The sequence below is a fragment of the Rhineura floridana genome, chromosome 3, assembly GCF_030035675.1.
Source record: "Rhineura floridana isolate rRhiFlo1 chromosome 3, rRhiFlo1.hap2, whole genome shotgun sequence".
NCBI classification, from domain to species: Eukaryota; Metazoa; Chordata; class Lepidosauria; order Squamata; family Rhineuridae; genus Rhineura; species Rhineura floridana.
In genome coordinates this window covers 179854921-179874676 of record NC_084482.1, presented here as the reverse complement: position 1 = coordinate 179874676, position 19756 = coordinate 179854921, and the positions used below count along the sequence as shown (strand labels likewise).

Here is a 19756-nt window from a genome sequence, read left to right as displayed (position 1 = left end):
CTCCAGTTGAGCTTCTAATATAGTGTTTTTAAACAACTTCCAAGCATTTTCGAGTGATGTGACCCTCTGGACTTTGTTTTTCAGCTTTCTTTTTACCAATCCCCTCATTTTTGTGAAGTTTCCTCTTGTGAAGTCAAATGTGACCGTGTTGGATTTTCTTGGCAATTGGCCAGTTACATGTATGTTTAATTTAATAGCACTGTGGTCACTGCTCCCAATCGGTTCAACAACACTTACATCTCGCACCAGGTCCCGGTCCCCACTGAGGATTAAGTCCAGGGTTGCCGTCCCTCTGGTCGGTTCCATGACCAACTGGTCTAGGGAATAGTCATTTAGAATATCTAGAAACTTTGCTTCTTTGTCATGACTGGAACACATATGCGGCCAGTCTATGTCCGGGTAGTTGAAGTCACCCATTACTACCACATTTTCTAGTTTGGATGCTTCCTCAATTTCATATCTCATCTCAAGGTCTCCCTGAGCATTTTGATCAGGGGGACGATAGATCATTCCCAGTATTAAGTCCCTCCTGGGGCATGGTATCACCACCCACAACGATTCTGTGGAGGAGTCTGCCTCTTTTGGGGTTTCGAGCTTGCTGGATTCAATGCCTTTTTTCACGTATAGAGCGAATCCGCCACCAATACGTCCTTCCCTGTCCTTCCGATATAGTTTATATCCAGGGATAACCGTATCCCACTGGAAATACAGTTAATTCTACAGTGCCACAAAAAAACTTTTTGATCTGGGTAGACAGCTTCTGTTAGCTGTGTTCCATTTGCTAAATAAAAGGATCATGAAGCTGTTTTCTTTTTGCAAAAATTGATATGCATTTTACTCTTTTTTTGTATAGGAAGCAAGATTCATGCTGATCTCATGGTATAAAGCTTACAATATGGTGATGGGTTCTTAAGACAAAATGATTGTCTTGTATTGTTAATAGCAAGGGGAAACAAGTGAAAAGAAAGCACCCTGTCCTCCAGGAGAAACTTTGCTGGAGCAAATTTCTTATTCATGTAAATCTTTGGTTTTCCCTTATCTATTGAAAAAGTAGCATGTCAATCCAGACGGATATGATATCATGTATTTGCTGCAATTCCATGATCATAGCATCTCTAAAATGCACACATATGGGGACTGCTGTGATCTCAGCTATCATGCATGTACTTCTGGCTCATGTGTTACTTTCTGTCTCCACATAACTGCAGCCATACAGTTCCAAATGCAAACTAATTTTATTTACTGTGATGTCAGGAAATTAAATGTACATTCCCAGTCCAAACCATGTTCACTCAGAAATCCCACTGATTTCTGTGGGATTTGCTTCCAAATAAAGTATGCTTTAGAATCATTGCAACCATAGGACCCTGTGGATCACATAAACATTTTACTTATTAAGAGTATTTTGTTAATAGTAGGGTCTTTTTAAAAACTCCCAGTGTAATTGATCTAGACCAATGTTATTCAAACATAGGTCCCCAGATGTTGTTGGTCTGCAGCTGCTCATCATCCGTGACCAATGGCTAAGCTGCTTGAGTATGACAGGGGTTGTAGTCCAACAACATTTGGGAACCCCAGGTTGAAGAACACTGACCTAGAGTCCTGCAAAGGACTCCTCAAGTTGATAAAGTAGCATACTAGGTGGGGATGAGAAAACACACAGGCATAGCAACTTCTGATTGCTGTCCTGTCACAAATCTGTCTGATAGCTAAAAGTCAAGAGACCACAGGCAGACGCCTGAAGTTGTCACCTACTCTGCAAAAGCTGTGGTTCAAAGCCTTAACTGCGAAATCAAAGAAATGGGTTGTGCTAAGAAAACATTCATTCATATTGTTTACATAGGAAATTCTAAATAGTGACAATAGGCTTCCTTGGGGGGAAAATTGCAAAAGTCTTTGGGTTACGAGAAAGCAGTGTACAACATGCAGCTGCAACATCTGCTAAAGCCTTTGTGGGTATATATATGCACAGGAATTTTATTGAGAAGAACCACCAATACATACATCTCAATCCCCCCCTCGCCGCCCATATATATAGGTAAGAAAATATTTACCTGTAAAGCTACTGTTCATTTCAGGGACATCCTCTTCCTCTTCATTCTCTGTATGCACTATGCCAGCATTTTGCATATCATTGTAAGACTTGGTTCGTTTGGGGGTCGACTGCTTGGAGCCGGATTGGAGGTTTTGCAAAGCATCAGTATTATTCACTTTCCCACTGAGGGGTTGGCTGGGAGGCTTGGGTGTTCCATAATAGTTACCTAGGCAATAGAAACACATTTGCATGTTTGTTTGCTTTTACAGATTTCATGTCATTAAAGATTTCTTCTGTCCACTACCCACCCACTACCCTCCCCAGACCCACCAGCCACAATCAAAGCTATTTCTCCTCCTTAGCTAACATGAACAAATATTGTTCCTTCCCCTCCCTTCCCTCCAACTGAAAAGGCATAAAAAGATGTCTGCTCTTTTACCTTTATGAAACTTATTCACGTTTGAATTCAAAAGCAGAACTAAAGCCTGCCTTTTTGAGGTGCACCAAGCATGCAAGGAGTAAAACAAAAGACAACTGTGGTAAATGGACGAGGGGAGAGCCTTCATCTCATTACATTTGAATTTCAATTAGTAGCCTTAACACGTGCGCGCGCACACACACACACACACGTGCTGTGCCAGAGTGAGCCCTGCATGAAATAAAAAATTCATTATTACCATCTCCCAGAAAAAGTGATGAAAGGCTGGGATGACCTGCTTTAATACATATCCTCAATTTTTTGAAAGTAACTGCTCTCCAAGAAAGAAACGTTGCCAAAAGAAAATGCACATGGCTCCTGCTTTGCCAAGGCAGGCTTTTGGCTGTCACGGACATGGAGAATAGAGACAAAAGATATCCCATACACACATTTTCAGCACCATCACATCAGGACCCCCAGGAAATACTTGGACATTACAGAGCTGACCTGTGTCAGATCAGGTTAGTGGCTAGGTTCTCAAAAGCTAAGTCTACAGCGATGACATCCCTGAAACGCAGATCCGTCAGGGAACAGAGAGGAGGAAGTGGCGTCTGCTTCCACAACATGGCCTTGAGGAGTCTCAATATGGCATCCGGTTCCATTGTTGGCCTATTCCATTTCCATTGTATGGGCCTGCTGCAGATGTAGGAGATGTGTAATATGATTGACTCCATGCTCCTTTGCTTCTCCCTGTCCCCTTGATTACATTTCCTTTCTGGCATTCACCGTGGCATCAATGTTACTGCTAAATATAGTTAACTCAAACCAGACCTTGCTCATTCACTTTTATCCACAGCCACACATGCTGGTCTGAGCCTAAGAAGCATTAACATTGGTGCAGACGTTATACCGCACCACACTTAACCCCCAAAAGGAAAGAGATGGAATTCATGTGAAACAGCATAACATTAAAGATCAGAGATGGAATGAGGTGAGTTGATTGGGGGTTTAATCTTTAGCAGGGTTGTTGATCACAGGAAGCCTACACACGTACAAGTTGTAAATGCACAGATTCTGTTCAGACTTGCACATGAACATGTAGAGGTCAAAAGTGGAGAGAGTGGGCACAATCCTGATTTCCATCTACAAGCATTTATTGAACTCTGGGTTAACTCAAACAGCACAGTGGGGTTTAAGAATCAATTTAAAAGTCTTTAAAAACATGTACAGTATAGGTAGGGATTCATTGTTTGGAAGAACTGCAGTTGACTCAATGAAATCCTTCACCAGATACAAGACTTTGAGATTATTATGGGGTCTCCAATAGAATATTACCTAATTCTACTTTCCGCCAGGATTTTAGGAGAAGGTCCACCACACAATATGGCATTATGCTGGTTTTTCTACAGCTGTGAATTAACCATTTAATTGTGTAATGAAATCAAAATTAAGCAATTAGCACATAATAATTTAACATATAAAAGAGCCCAGTCTGAGATAGAATATTTCATTTTGCCACATATGTAAAAATACTTCCAGCACAAAGACAGATTGCATACGCTGTAGTGCTCTAGTGCTTCCTTTTTCTTTGTGTATCATGCCCACTAGTTTGTGAGCATAAAAGCAGGGACTGTGGTATGTATTAATATTTTTATAAAGCTTCAGAAAGTTTAGGGTTTTTTTTAACAACACATTGCACTGACATCAATTACGTTTTTATTCTTCCTTTTTTATAAGGAACTAGAGACAACTTAAATGACCCCCATTTTATCTTAACAACTGCCATGTGAACTTGGTTAGGCTAAGAGATAGTGGATTAATGGCCTAAGGCCATCCACTGAAATTTATGGCTGAGTGGTATAGCACAGTGGGGAGGAGAGCCTGACTAGGAATCCAGAGTCTGTGAGTTCAAATCCCCGCTCGTGTCTTCTGGGTGTAAAGGGTCAGCTAAAGATAACCCCCACATTGAGTGGCTCAGGGGTTACATACCCTGCCACCTGTGTAGTCGTGGGCAAGCTACATAGTCCCAAGGAGCCCCGTTCCCCCCAGCTGGCAGTTGCAGTCAAGGAAGGGGCTGGCTTGTGCAGCTGTGGCAAGCTGAGCAGACCCTAGTCAGCTGGGGAGGACTAGCCTCAGAGGGTGGCAATGGTAAACCCCCTCTGAATACTGCTTACCATGAAAACCCTATTCATAGGATAGTCATAAGTCGGGATCGACTGGAAGGCAGTCCAACAAGAGATTTGAACCTTGCTTCTTAGCCAATATTCTAATCACTGCCCCACCATATTGGCTCTAACATGTTTGAGAGATTCAAAATTCCAAACTTGGACAATGACAGGATATTTCTCTCCAAATTTCTGCTGGTTGGTTGGGCGGGGGAGGAAATACCCCATCTGCTTTTTAAAAAAATGTGCCCTGTTCTCAATGCGCCCTGTTCAAATCTCTATAATGAAGCATAAAGTTTTCATCTACGCAGGAGCAGCAACACCTTTAACTCATTCTTCATTTTCAATCGTGAATGCACGTACATGCATTATTGATACAAAGGAAATGACCTATTGTGGTAAAAGCCTTAATGGGAATAAGTAAAGTTCTCACGGCAACCCAGTGTCTATTAGAGAAGGTATTCTTGTGCTCTATATAATGCCAGATGGCAGGATGGGAAGAGGGCGAGTAGGTAAAGGGGGGGAAGGGAGAGAAGAGAACTATAATTCTTTATGTTGCTTTTCTGTACCAGTGCTGCATTGATCTTTGCTTTACTCTGCTCTGTTTTATAGAGGACACAGAGGGTAAAAAATCTTCATGCAGGACTCCCCCTAACTGGCATCATCCCTCAAAGGGCTGTTAACTTTTAAGAGGACTCTGAAGCAGCAGTCAACAGGTTAGGATCCAAAAAAAAGAGTACTTTCACAGAAGATCCCCCCCCCGGATTAAAATTGCTCATTGTTCAAGTTTTAAGCAGTAAAGGCAAATTGGTATGCATGCAGTGTAGCAATAGGCCAGCAAGACTACATCCCGATTTCTGTTCCTAGGCTGGGCAGAGAAACAGCTGAACAAGGATGTTATAGAGTTGGAAAAGGTTTAGAAGAGGGCAACCAGAATGATCAAGGGGATGGAGTGACTGCCTTATGAGGAAAGGTTGCAGCATTTGGGGCTTTTTAGTTTAGAGAAAAGGCGGGTCAGAGGAGACATGATAGAAGTGTATAAAATTATGCATGGCATTGAGAAAGTGGAGAGAGAAAAGTTTTTCTCCCTCTCTCATAATACTAGAACTTGTGGGCATTCTAAGAAGCTGAATGTTGGAAGATTCAGGACAGACAAAAGGAAGTACTTCTTTACTCAGCGCATAGTTAAACTATGGAATTTGCTCCCACAAGATGCAGTAATGGCCACCAGCTTGGACGGCTTTAAAAGAAGATTAGACAAATTTATGGAGGACAGGGCTATCAATGGCTACTAGCCATGATGGCTGTGCTCTGCCACCCTAGTCAGAGGCAGCATGCTTATGAAAACCAGTTGCCGGAAGCCTCAGGAGGGGAGAGTGTTCTTGCACTCGGGTCCTGCTTGTGGGCTTCCCCCAGGCACCTGGTTGGCCACTGTGAGAACAGGATGCTGGACTAGATGGGCCACTGGCCTGATCCAGCAGGCTCTTCTTATGTTCTTAAGTAAAACCTAGCTTACCCCACTGATTGGCAAGCTGGGAAGATGTCCCCAAATTGACATTACTACAAATTCCTGTTGCCTGATTGGCAGTGAAACACAATGCTTTTTAATGGTGATATTCATCAATGGATTCCATTTTGGCCACTACTTAAGTTCTACAGCCACTAGTCCTGGAGCCTCTTTGTGAATGGAAGTATCAGCTTTCCCATCTTATTCACCATCATGGAAAATTAAAAGCGGCCTGAGCCAGCATGTGCAAGATCTGTAACAGTTTTATGTTTGTAGATGACAACTACAAACCCAAAAGAGAAGTTTTATACCAAAGATTCTTTCAATTTCCTGCTTTCTGCCCAGACCCTTCTTCAAACTGTCACATTAAAATCATGCTCCCAATTTAAAAAGGGCATTAAGTAAAGTCTTTTCACACCTGGCTTCAGTCAGCAGTCATAATTAAAGGTTAAGTTTGGTTTTCCAACAATGTGGAGAAAAAAATGTCAAAATGTTTCCTGTCTTTGCATATACGCCACTGACCGCTAGCAGAAATACACAGCAAGCCCTTGATAGCCTTCTTAAAGGCCTCCTATTATGATTTTCTTGATTATTAACTTAACTGATAGAATCGCTCTAATGCTTTAACCTCCATTACAGCCATCTCCTCTCCCCAGGTCCAGGGCTACTATCAACACAATTTTATATATTAATTTTCATATTAAAAAATTGGTAAAACTGAGGCTTATCAAAATAAAATTTAATGGCATGGGAATATAGTAAGGCCAAGTTAAAACAAGTTAGCTGGCAATTCTAGTCACAGGTGAAACATTTCTATTTTGCTAACTGTAATGTCAGTTAATATTTGGAGGCCAAAATTCAGATCTGATCCAGAGGCCTGCTGTGTACAATGAATGTTGAATGGGAAAGCTATCCTGATTTCAAAACCTCCTCAATTGTATCCCATTTGTTCTTTCACAACCTAATAATGCAATTTACTTCAGTCATCCACTTAAGAAGCACAAGCACCACCCTATGATTTAGCACAACACACCCACTGCAAATAACAAGAACAGTCAAAGCAAAGCTTCTGTAGAACAAATCAACCTATAGTTTGGAGACTACTCATTCAAAGCCAAGAACGGGGGGGGGGGAGGAAGGGGAGAGGCATTCAAGCAAATATAGCACTACTTTGGGAGCAATTTGGAAGCTAAAAAAAGACCTAAACTTACCCAATCAATATTTAATCATCACAGTCATCTAACAAGTCAACTATGTTTGCACAAGTATTTGCATTTTACTGTGGATTTAAATCTGCTTTTATATTATTATGTTTATTTAAATGATTTGCATGCCATCTTTTATTTCAAAAGAAATATTAAGTAAGTTTACAGAATAAAGCAAAAAGCATATTTATTTATTTATTATTCTATTTATATCCCACCCTTCCTCCCAGTAGGAGCCCATATATAACCTATATATAACAAAAGATGACATAAAAACCATATTAACAAAACAACAATTAAAATATCAGTATCAATTACAGCAGCCAGAAATGTCAGGAACTGATAGTAATGGTCAGGGGGGGAAAGTCAGATAAAGAGGTAAGTTTGTTTGCACTTGTTGGAAGAAACACCCAACAGTTGGTGCCTGTCTGATCTCTATAGGAAGATCATTCCACATGTACCAGTTTACCAAATATCAATCAGCCATAATTTAGTGATAAATGTAAAATTTTATATCATTTCTATACTGCTTAATATATAAAATATCTCTATTTTTCTTCCCAATGAATTTCTTCCCACTGAAAGGCCCCTAGGAAATTTGAAAGGATTGTGAAACAAAGAAAATGGCAGACATTTCCCAGTACTGATAATATATTATTATTAAATGTATTTATTTATCATGTTTTCATCCTACCTTTCATCCAAGGAGCAAAATGAGTGCATATTGTTCTCATTTCACCTTAATTTTTCCTCACAAGAACTCTGTAAAGCAGGTTACACTGAGATATGATGAGCTTCATGGCCAAGTGGGGATATGAATCTAGGTCTCTCTGGTCCTAGTCCAACCCTCTCACCACTAATTGCAAAAATGTCACCCCACTGCTGAAAGAATTGCACTGGCTGCCCCTTAGCTACCAGGGCAAGTTAAAGGTTCTGGTTGTGGTGTACAAAGCCCTATACAGCTTGGGACCAGGATACCTGAAAGACCATCTTACCCCTTATATAACCAGTCGATCACCGAACTCTGCAAGTGAGGGCCTCCTACAGATAGTATCTTATCAGGAGGTGCGTTCCGCTGCTTAAAGAATTGCACTGGCTGCCCAGGTTCAATCTCTGGTACCTCCTGGTAAATCTAGGGACATATCCCATTTGAAGCCCTGCAGAGCCACTGCCAGTCAGTGTAAACAGTACTGAGCTAGATGTTCCAATGGTCTGACTCAGTGAAAGGGAGCTTTCTATATTCCTTTGTTCTACACTTTGGCTGAGAATAGGCTAGACAGCATTCTGCCCCTTGGTGTATGCCAGTCATATATGTTGTTATTATGTGCCTTCAAGTCGACTATGACTTATGGCGACCCTATGAACCAGTGACCTCCAAACCACCCTGTTCAGATCTTGTAAGTTCAGATCTGTGGCTTCCTTTATGGAATCAATCCATCTCTTGTTGGTCTTCCTCTTTTTCTACTCCTGTTTTTCCCAGCATTTATGGTCTTTCCTAACGAATCATGTCTTCTCATTATGTGTCCAAAGCATGATAACCTAAGTTTCATCATTTTAGCTTCTAATGATAGTTCTGGTTTAATTTGTTCTAACACCCAACTATTTGTCTTTTTCGTGCTCCATGATATCCGCAAAGGTCTCCTCCAACACCACATTTCAAATGAGTTGATTTTTCTCTTATCTGCTTTTTTCACTGTCCAATTTTCACATCCATACATAGAGATCAGGAATACCATGGCCTGAATGGTCCTGACTTTAGTGTTCAGTGATACCTCTTTGCATTTGAGGACCTTTTCTAGTTCTCTCACAGCTGCCCTACCCAGTCCTAGCCTTCTTCTGATTTCTTGACTATTGTCTCCATTTTGGTTAATGACTGTGCCAAAGTATGGATAATTCTTGACAAGTTCAATGTCCTCACTATCAACTTTAAAGTTACATAAATCTTCTGTTGTCATTAGTTTAGTCTTCTTGACATTCAGCCTTAGTCCTGCTTTTGTGCTTTCCTCTTTAACTTTCAACAGCATTCATTTCAAATCATTACTGGATTCTGCTAGTAGTATGGCATCGTCTGCATATCTTAAATTATTGATATTTTCCCTCCAATTTTCACACCTCCTTCATCTTGATCCAATCCTGCTTTCCATATGACCAGTCATATATTCACACACAAATTTGGAGAAATTTACAGAGACCAGGGAGAGTTCACTGAAATCAGCCCAATATGTTTCAGGGGTAAACCACTCCTGTTGGGGCAACATGGGGGGGGGACCACAGATGTGGTGATTCAGAAACATTTGCAAAGACATGGAGATTAACTGATACACCATTCATCAAATAATGGATGGAGAAGCCTTGAGAATTTGCTGCTGTAGCCAAACTAACCCACTGTCTCAGAACAAAAGAATGACAGCTTTTGGATAAGATGGAATAGATTTGTTGAATACAACAAAAGAAGTGGTCAAATGTAATCCATCAGACTGTATCGCATTAAGAATGATCCAAGTAATGTAATTAATGTCTTTGGCAGGGCAATACTTTTTTTCCTCCTTACAATAATAGCATGTTGTCCTTTGTTTGAAGTGGATTATGAATGTTGATAAAGATATGTTGCATTGATGATGCATATGTAAAATAAATAACTGTCTAACTTTCAAAAAGGGAAACAAAAACCGTAAGATTTGCCAAATGTGCAAAGGACATGTGGAGCCAGCAATGTACCGATATCAGAGGAGGGGCCAGGCAGTGCGAGTTCCAATATGCAGAAGAGAAGGTGAGGAAAGGACTCTAGATTCTCAGGGACTGTATAGATGCTTCTAAAAGTAACAACTCTCCATTTTGTTTTGTTTATAATTCAGCAGTATACAAATTCTGTTAAATATAATAAATGAATAAATAAATAAAGCATGTAATATAACGTTACCACATTAATAATTTCCATACACTCCAATTAATTGGAGCACAGGTGGAAAAAAACCTCCAACCACATTGGAGTAAAGTTTGGTTCCAGGCAAAGGTAATTTGTAATGTTTTCATGGAGTGGAATGTTTGTATCTCTTGTGTTTGACTGGTTTCTGTGTTATACATTATCATTTATTAAAGTTAGTGAGTGGATTACATTTCACAAGTTATAGTTAGACGTCTTTTTTTAAGATCTATATTGATTTTTGTCCTTTAGGATCCATTAGATTAGAATCTCTAGGCAAAGTCACCTTAGTTCCCCAAATCTATATTATCTCAGGACTACAAATAATTAAATTACTGCAAAAATAACAGTGCCACAATGAGTACAGTTCAACTTCCAAACAACATACAGTCATAATAGCCTCCTTTCTCCCTGCCAATGGAATGAGTGGCTTTCAGTTTACAAAATGAAATCCCAGCAATACATCCATCATAACTTCCACCCTTCTGATATTAAAACAACACTGCCAAACCACGTCAAGGACAAATTACATTGTATTGGAAAGAAGGTGAAAAGTAGTAAGGACCAAAAAAACAATAATCACCATTAGCATTTAAAAGCAGAACTTATGCAACAACTTATTCAAATGAAAACTTTCAAAGCCTAAAAAAGTTTTCAATGTCTATGAATTATTTTACATAAAAATGTTTTTTTAAACATCACTTGATATGGAAGTCTCCATACCCAACCTCAGTATTTCATAAATGGAAGAGCCATTGTTGCTCCAGCAAAGGGTGGAGAGCGGAGCCTAAAATGCAAATTGCTTCAAATGACTCAACGGAGAGAACCAAACTATAAACTACAGAGAATACAGCAATATCTTATGTCATAAATGGGAGTGCATTCAGTGTGGTATAGTGGTTACAGTGTCATACTACGACCTGGGAGATCAGGGTTCAAATCCCCACTTGACCATGAAGCTCACTGGATGACCTTGGGCCAGCCGCTGTCTCTCAACATAATCTACCTCACAGAATTGTTGTGAGGATAAAATCACGTTTGTACATCACCTTGTGCTTGTTGGTGGGATACAAATGTAATAAATTAAAATAAACTGTTCTTTTTTCTCACAGTTTGCATGAGCATGAGCAGATAGGGCCCTGCAAGCCTGCCAAGATCCATAGAAGCTGCACACACAAAAAAGACAACTAGAACAGCAACAGCTTCATCTAGCAACTAATATGGGAGAAGGATTCAAGAGAAGAAAAACAGTAGCATAAATTACAATATCTGACCATTTATCTCATAGCCACAACCCAGCATAGAGCCAAGTGCACTTAAACCAGTGTATTATGCCCTTCAGTTATATGAGCTTAAAGTATATGAGACTGTGGCCAACATATATGAATTTAAAAGCAAATGCATTGGTGTCATATATAGGCTGTTCTTGTACTGTAGGTGTTATATGTAATGTAGGATCCAACTTACGTCTCCTTGACACCTGTGTCAGGTAAGACTGTGCAAGTGCTAAACCAGTATCCAGACTCAGAAACGGCTTGGAGAAGACAATAAAGTCAAATGTAATCCTTATAAGATGGAGGCCCTGTGGTTAAGTGGTTCTCATTCAGGGAACTAAGACTGCAGTCTGCTCTCAGTGAGGTGGCACCCCCTTTGAGAAAACAGGTGTGGAGCTTGGGGGTAACTCCTTGATCCAGCTTTGTCAGTTTGAGATCCAGATGCGTTTGTAGGCTCAGAGTGTCTTTTACCAGCCTTGGAGCCCATTCCTGGGCAATAGCCTGGCCACAGGGGCCCATGCTCTGGTAATGTCCCATTTAGATTGCTAAAATGCATTGCACATGGGGTTGCCCTTGAAGAAGACTAATGGAATCCTGAATGCCCTGGGGGAGTTCCCAGTAGATAAAGCAGGTGACCCTGTTGAAGCCATGCTATGGAACGACAAGATGCATTGGGCTCTTGACACGGTTGCCTCAGAGTGTCCACTCCAGCACTGTGGAGCCCACTTTGCACCTTGGTACACCAGCAAGCTACGGGCAATGAAACAGGCTGGATGATGGCTAGAGCGCAAGTGGTGAAAGCCGTGCAGTGAGGCTGATCAGGCACGAGTAAAACATCGTAACTGTGCCTACTCTGTGGGGGTGAGGGCAGTGAAGAAGGCCCACTTCTCTGCCACCATTGCATCCTCAAGTAGCCATCCAGTGGAGCTTTTCTGTGTAGTCGGGGTCTGTTGACATCAACTGCAGGAAATTGAGTTGTAGACCCTTTGGAGGCCCACTGTGAATTGTTTGCAAGGCACTTTGAGGGTAAAGTTGCTTGCCTCCATAGCAATCTTAATGCCCATCTACATCTACTGTAGTCCCCAGTGAGGTGTCCAGTGCAACATCTGCTGCAACTTCTTGGGATCAGTTTCAGTTGACGTGCCCTGAAGACATGGACAAGGTGCTTGCGACAATGTGGCCAGCAACGTGTCCTCTTGACCTTTGCCCTTTTTGGCTTATTAAAGCATGCTGAGGGGGTATGACTGAGTGGATCCAGGGTGTGGTCAATGGGTCATTGCGGGAGGGAGTAGTTCCAGCCACCCTGAAAAGGTAGTTATCCAACCGCTCCTGAAGAAGCCCACCCTAGTAGACCCATTGATTTGTGACAACTACTGCCCAGTTGCAAATACCCCCTTTTTAGGAAAGATGATGGAGAGGGTTGTGGTACAGCAATTGCAAGTACTCTTGGGTGAAACAGATTATCCTGACCCATTCCAATCTGGGTTCAGGTCTGATTATGGGACTAAATCAGCCTTGGTCACTCTGATGGATGACCTTTATTGGGAGAAGGAAAAGAGGAGTGCAACACTGTTATTCTTCCTTGATCTCTCAGCAGCTTTTGATAATATTAACCATGGTATCCTTCTGAACTGACTTGGTGAGATAGTTATCGGAGGCACTGTTTTTCAGTGGTTCTGATTCCACCTCCAGGATCGTTTTCAGAAAACAGCATTGAGTGATTGTCTTTCGGCCACCTGGCAGCTGTGCTGTGGGGTGCCACAGGGTACCATCTTGTCCCCAATGCTGTTTAACATCTATTTGAAGCCCTTGGAAGTGGTTATCAGGAGATTTGGGTACGCTGACAATACCCAGCTCTCTTTCTCAGTAACATCTGAATCAGGAGAGGCTGTGCAAGACCTGGACCACTGCCTGGATTCAATGGTAGGCTGGATGAGGGCCAATAAACTGAATTCCTGCGTGCAGATAATTGGTCAGTTGCCTGCTTTGGATGGGGTCGTATTCCCTCTGAAAGAGCAGGTTCGTAGTCTGGGGGTGCTCCTGGATCCATCTTTGTCGCTAGAGATCCAGGTGACCTCAGTGGCTAGGAGTACCTTTTACCAGCTTCGGCTGGTGAGACAGCTGTGTCCGTTTCTGGACTGGGTTAGCCTGACCAAGGTTGTCCATGCACTGGTAACCTCCAGGTTAGGCTACTATAATGCGCTCTATGTGGGGCTCCCCTTGAGGTTGGTTTGGAAGCTGCAACTAGTGCAAAATGCGGCAGCACAACTGCTCACTGGGGCAGGGTTTCACCAACATGTCAGCCCGCTGCTGAAAGAATTGCACTGGCTCCCATTAACTACTGGGCTAAGTACAAGATTCTGGTTTTGGTGTACAAAGTCCTATACAGCTTGGGACTAGGATACCTGAGAGAGCGTCTTATACTTTATATATCCAGCCGATCACTACACTCTGCCGGTGAGGGCCTCCTGCAGATACCATCTTATCAGAAGGTCCATTCCGCACAACGTAGGAAGTAGACCTTTAGCGCTGTGAAACCTACCCATTGGAATTCCTCCCCTTAAATATTAGACAGGTGGCATCTCTGTTGTCTTTTCAGAACCTACTGAAGACTTTCCTCTTTCAACAAGCCTTTTAAGTAGAGACCTTATCCCAGTCTGCGTCTGTGTTGGAATTACTTTTTAAGACGTTTTTAAAGCTTTTTTTTTTTTTTAAAAAAGATGTTTTTAACGATGTTCTGTTTTAATATATTTTTAATGTCTGTTTTTATGATGTTTTATAGTGTTCTTAGTGTTTTTGTTTGCTGCCCTGGGCTCCTACTAGGAAGAAAGGTGGGATATTAATTTTAATTAATTAATTAATTAATAATTTTAACAACAACAACAATTAATAGAAGAAGGGTGCTGCATAGAATCATAGAAGAGTAGAGTTGGAAAGGGCTTGTAAGGCCATCGAGTCCAACTCCTGCTCAATGCAGGAATCCACATTAAAGTGTACCTCACAGGTGGCTGTCCAGTTGCCTCTTGAATGCCTCCAATATTGGAGAGCCCACCACCTCCCTAGGAATTGGTTGCAGTGTTGTACTGCTCTAACAATTTTTCCTGATGTTTTCAGAACATCCTGTTTCCTGTAATTTGAATGCATTATTCTGTGTCCTGCCTTCTAGGATGATTGAGAAGAGATCTTGGCCCTCCTCTGTGTGACAACCTTTCAAGAACTTGAACAGGGCTATCATATGTGCCCAGTCTTCTCAAGGGTAAACATGCTCAGTTCTTTCAGTGTCTCCTCAAAGGGCTTTGTTTCCAGTCCCCTTATCCTTGTTGCCCTCCTCTCAACCTATTCCAGTTTGTCTGCATCCTTCTTAAAGCATGGTGTTCAGAACTGGACACAGTACTCAAGATGAGACCTAACCAGTGCTGAATAGAGGGGAACAAGTACTTCACGCAATTTGGAAACTATACTTCTGTTAATGTTGCCTAAAATAGCATTTGCCTTTTTCACAGCCACATTGGACTGTTGGCTCATATTTAGCTTGTGATCAACAATAATTCCAAGATTCTTGCATGTAGTATTGCTGAGCCAAGTATCCCCCATCTTATAACTGTGCACTGGGTTTCTTTTTCCTAGGTATAGAACTTTGCACTTATCCCTGTTAAATATAATTCTGTTGTTTTCAACCCAATGCTCCAGCCTATCAAGATCTGTTTCTGTCCTCCAGGGTATTAGCTATTCCTCCCAATTTTATATCATCTTCAAATTTGATAAGTGTTCCCTGCACCATCTCATCAATGGCATTATTAAAAATGTTGAACAGCTGCCTCTTTGGTTCTGGGCCCAATGTGTTGGTAACAATCTTTAAAGCCTTAAATGACCCCAATACTTGACAAAGTGTCTCTCCTCATACCAGCCTGTATGTGTCTTAAGATCTGTTATGTATCTATAAGGGAGACAGCCTTCTTTGCTATGGTGCCCTGATGGTGAAACACCCTTCCAAGTACACATATGATGAGCACTGACAGTTTATCCAGTCTTTTTAGTTGTGTAGTCGGTCCTATTGTGTTTTCTGGCTTCTTAAAAGTTGTTTGACTGCATTGTACGGATGTTATATTTTATGGTTGTATGTATTACTGTGTATACCACCCTGGTATCTAATGAGATGAATGATAGTTTAAACATCTTTTAATAATAAGTGAATAATAAACTGTTTACGAAATTCTCCTTTATTTTTATTGAATAGGGAAAACTCAGAGCAGACAATGGAACACTCTTATGCACGCAGCTCATGTGTAAGCATGAAATCTGGAGTGAGTTTAGGTATTGATTGATTGATTGATTGTATTCATATACCGCCCCATAGCCGAAGCTCTCTGGGCGGTTTACAATAACTAAAAACATTAAAAACAAATATACAAATTTAAAAACACATCTTTTTAAAACAATTTAAAACACAATTTAAAACACATGCTAAAATGCCTGGGAGAAGAGGAGGTATTGTCCTTGGGTTTTAGAAGTTCCATAACTTTGGTCAGGCCTGAATTATTTTATTAATAAAAATAGCAATGAAAAAAATGATCATGGGCTTCTGAAATACAATGGAGCCTTGACTGATATTCCTAATGCAGATGAGTTGTTAATTGCTTCTGAACAGAATTAAATCCACTCTTCATTGTTTCAAATGTATAGCTTCCTATTGTGTTTAAAGGCCACCTTAAAAAAATCGGATAGAACTAATTAAGAATAATTTTTTTCTCCTTGAAAATTCTATGCCTCATGCCCAGAGGATGAATCATACCATCTTAAAATACTCTTAAACGAAATAACCTTCGACAGGATAGCATTTTGTTGCTATACAAAGAAACCTTAAGTGACTTGATAAAAATCTATAAATGCATTTCTAATAGTGCCTGTAAAACAGAAGTAGCCAAACTTGTGCTTTCTGGATGCTGTTGAACCCCATCTCCCATCATCCCTGACCACTGGGGTTGATAGGAGTTGTTCAACATCTGGAGGGCACCACGGTAATTACCCCTGTTCTATAATATACATTTTCTGACTTAAAAGGATTTACTACATATGATTGTTATCACTATAAAGAAATATTCCTCAAAATACTAAAGATGTATACAATATTCATGTCCTACTTGCAGTCAAAAGTCAGGATATTGAATAAGTTACTAAAGTTAAATAACAGTATCTGTCACTATGATTTATATGTGCCTCACAATTCTTCAGCCATTCATTCTCACAAGAAACTTGAAAAGCAGGTCACTAGTGATTTCCATCAGAGCAACTTGTCAAAGATAACCTCTTATGACTGAGTGGGCACAGGACCTGTATATTCAAATTCTCATCCAATAATAAGGCATTTCTTACTGTAATCTTTCCATTTATTTGTAGAATAAAAAGACAAAGGCCATTACTTTGCTAAATCTCAACTAGGAAGCTTTCCTAAGTTCAAGAAAAAACCTATTTGCTTTACCTTGATTGAGCTTAGGAAAGCTCAAACACTGGCTAATTCAGACTAGCAAAAAGCACACTAGCAGAGCAATCCTATGCTTGTCTACGCGTAAGTAAGCTTTGACTTATTCCCAGTATGTAAAGGATTACAGCCTTTGAGTAAGGAGCTCTCAGACCAGCCTGCAGCACCATTAACAAACCAATGAAGTCCAAAGTGGTTTGTGCTTACAACATGCATTACCGTGTAAGTGCCTAGAGAACCCAAAATAAATAAATAATGAAGGCATTTTTAAGATATAGCCTACAAGGTTTCTAACTGCAATGGCACAGCCATGCATAAAGAAGCATATCATTAAGCAGATTCAGGCTCCTACATAGGCCTTGGGTGGAACATTAAAGGGGCAATTGCTAGCCTCCACGTATCTTCTTGAAATACAATATTGTGTTCATTTTCCAATACAGGATGAAACATAAAATCTCGCAGCCACAAGAGTGCTAATTGATGAACCTGTGTGAAACTGTATTACACCAATTTTGCAGGATCTGCACCGGCTGCTTTTATGTTACCAGGCCCAATACAAAATCTTAATGCTGATAACATTATTATCTGTATTCATAAAAGTGTTTATCTTTTGTTGTTGGTTTTAATCATTTTATAATGTGTTTACTGTTGTGAATTGTATTTTGTTTTATATAATGTATTGTAAACTGCTCTGGGCAGGGCCAGTTACAGGTTTCTGGGGGTCCCTGGGCACAGTGGGCCCCTCACCACCACCAGTCCTGCTCACCTTCTCCTCAGGGGCCTGCCGGTGCTGCTACTTCTTCCTCCTCCTCCTCAGCGCTTTCCCATCCCTTCAGCAGCTGGAAGCTTCATGTGCTCTTCCATGAGCCCTTCTGCAGCCATCATCATGTTGGGCCTCTATGATGTGGGAAACTTTGCCTCACAAACACCGTAGTAGCTATGGTGTCTGTGAAGCGAAGTTTCCTGAGCCATGAAAGCTGCTTCCAAGGGAGCAGGGGCCAATGTGTTTTTGGTGGCGGCAGCCACAGAAGGGCTTGCGATGAACCACCCAGAACCTCCAGCCACTGAAAGGATGAGTGAGCACTGAGAAGGACGTAGTGGTACCAGCGGGCCCCTGAAACCACAAAGATGGGAAGTAATGACTGGGCCCAATGGTGAGGGGGCCCTGTTTGCTCCTGGGCCCTCAGGCCAGTGCTCAACCTGGCCGCCCACTGGCCCCGGCTCTGGCCCTGCAATATAAAATTGGCCATCCCAATTTTTGATGGAGGGTGATTATAAATTAAAATCTCAAGGTTGCCATGGACATTCCTACTCTTTAAATCACTGTGGGGTTGGGACTGACGTAGAGCCACAATAAAAAATTAACCAGTGGCCCTAAAATCCCCCCCCCAAAAATTCTCAAGCATTTTTGGAAGCCTTTCTTTATCATGTACATCTTGTTGAATCCACTCATTACTGTGACATACCTTCATAGGTCCCAACTTCAAGAAGAGTCCCACTTTTCTCAAGCTCAAGAAACTCCCCCACAGTTAGAAAGTTATAGTCCACACCAGGCACTTCTCCTTCTCGTGGAGGACGTGTTGTGCCTAACATAAAACAAACAAAACAAAAATGAGTGTTCATGTCTCAATACGACCATCAGAAGGAAACAAGTATCACATTAAGATACCACTGATAGAAATAGAATATTAGTGGAACCGCCACCATACAATTTCCATTATTCCAGACAACTGGTCATTCTGGACAGTGCTGATGGAATCCATGAACATCTGGAGGGCCACTCGTTCCCCAACCCTGTGCTAGGAGGATTTTCCATACTGTCCTACAGATTTTCTGTTTCACTGTAGCCTGACACTTGCCCAACTATGTTATATTGGGCTCTGGTGCATGTTATCTGCAAGATACGCTTGGATGGAAACCATTTCTTAAGCTGGCCTTTACAGGGAAACTCCATAGAATATATGCATATTCACACCACTCCCATATTCTTTTACTTATATTGGGAAGTTATACTGGGAAACTTGGACTAAATTTGCTTTATTTAATTTCACAAAGCTTTCCTCAACAACCCAATATTTATATGAAATATTTATTAACATCCACCCCCACATTTTCCATCTCTCTCTTTTTATGACAACTCTTAACAATTTGTCATTTCTCTCCACCTTTATTTGCATCATATCATCACACGCATCAGAATCGCAGATTGATGTTCTAAGATATTTGAATAGTTCTATTTGTTTCATATCATTGTTCTTAATTTCCCGGGCATGCTGAAATTTAAATGATACAGATGCCTTTCAATATCAACATAGGGTTGTCTGTTGAAACACACTGCATGAATTATAAATTCAGACAAACTTAGATATAATGGGTTGGATCTAGCGAAACATCAGTGGAAGGGGATGGGTGGAAGGTGAGCTCTGGCTCCCCAAAGAGGCTTCATCCTTATTTTTGGCATTACTCCCTCCCCTTTTAGCACCACAGCCCACCACATTCAGCAGGGTCCCCCAATCATTAGGAAAGGCTTTTCAAGGTTTGGCGGAGGGTGCCAGCGGAAGAAAGGGGTAGGAAAGTCACCTTCTACCCACTCCTTTTTGCCAATGATTCTCAGGTTCCAAGCCATTAGGTATAACCAAGGAAATGTTAAGTGTATCTGTGTCCCATTAATTTCACTGGGAGAGTTACACATATTGAGCTTTTTTCTGACTGAAACAAGTAATTTTTTTTAAAAGGTGCTTTAGATATAT

General features: G+C 41.0%; 1 protein-coding gene across 21 annotated transcripts in view; it reads right to left on the bottom strand.

The window, feature by feature from the left end:
• The window catches only part of MAGI1 (membrane associated guanylate kinase, WW and PDZ domain containing 1), a 732128-nt gene that overhangs the window by 172832 nt on the left and 539540 nt on the right, over positions 1 to 19756 (bottom strand). For all 21 annotated transcript variants that reach the window (XM_061618714.1, XM_061618715.1, XM_061618723.1 and 18 more), the window contains exons 3-4: positions 18473 to 18592; positions 2055 to 2261 (exon numbers count right to left, since the gene is read on the bottom strand). In XM_061618714.1, coding sequence (XP_061474698.1) covers positions 2055 to 2261; positions 18473 to 18592 — 327 coding nt within the window. The remainder of the gene's footprint in view (positions 1 to 2054; positions 2262 to 18472; positions 18593 to 19756) is intronic.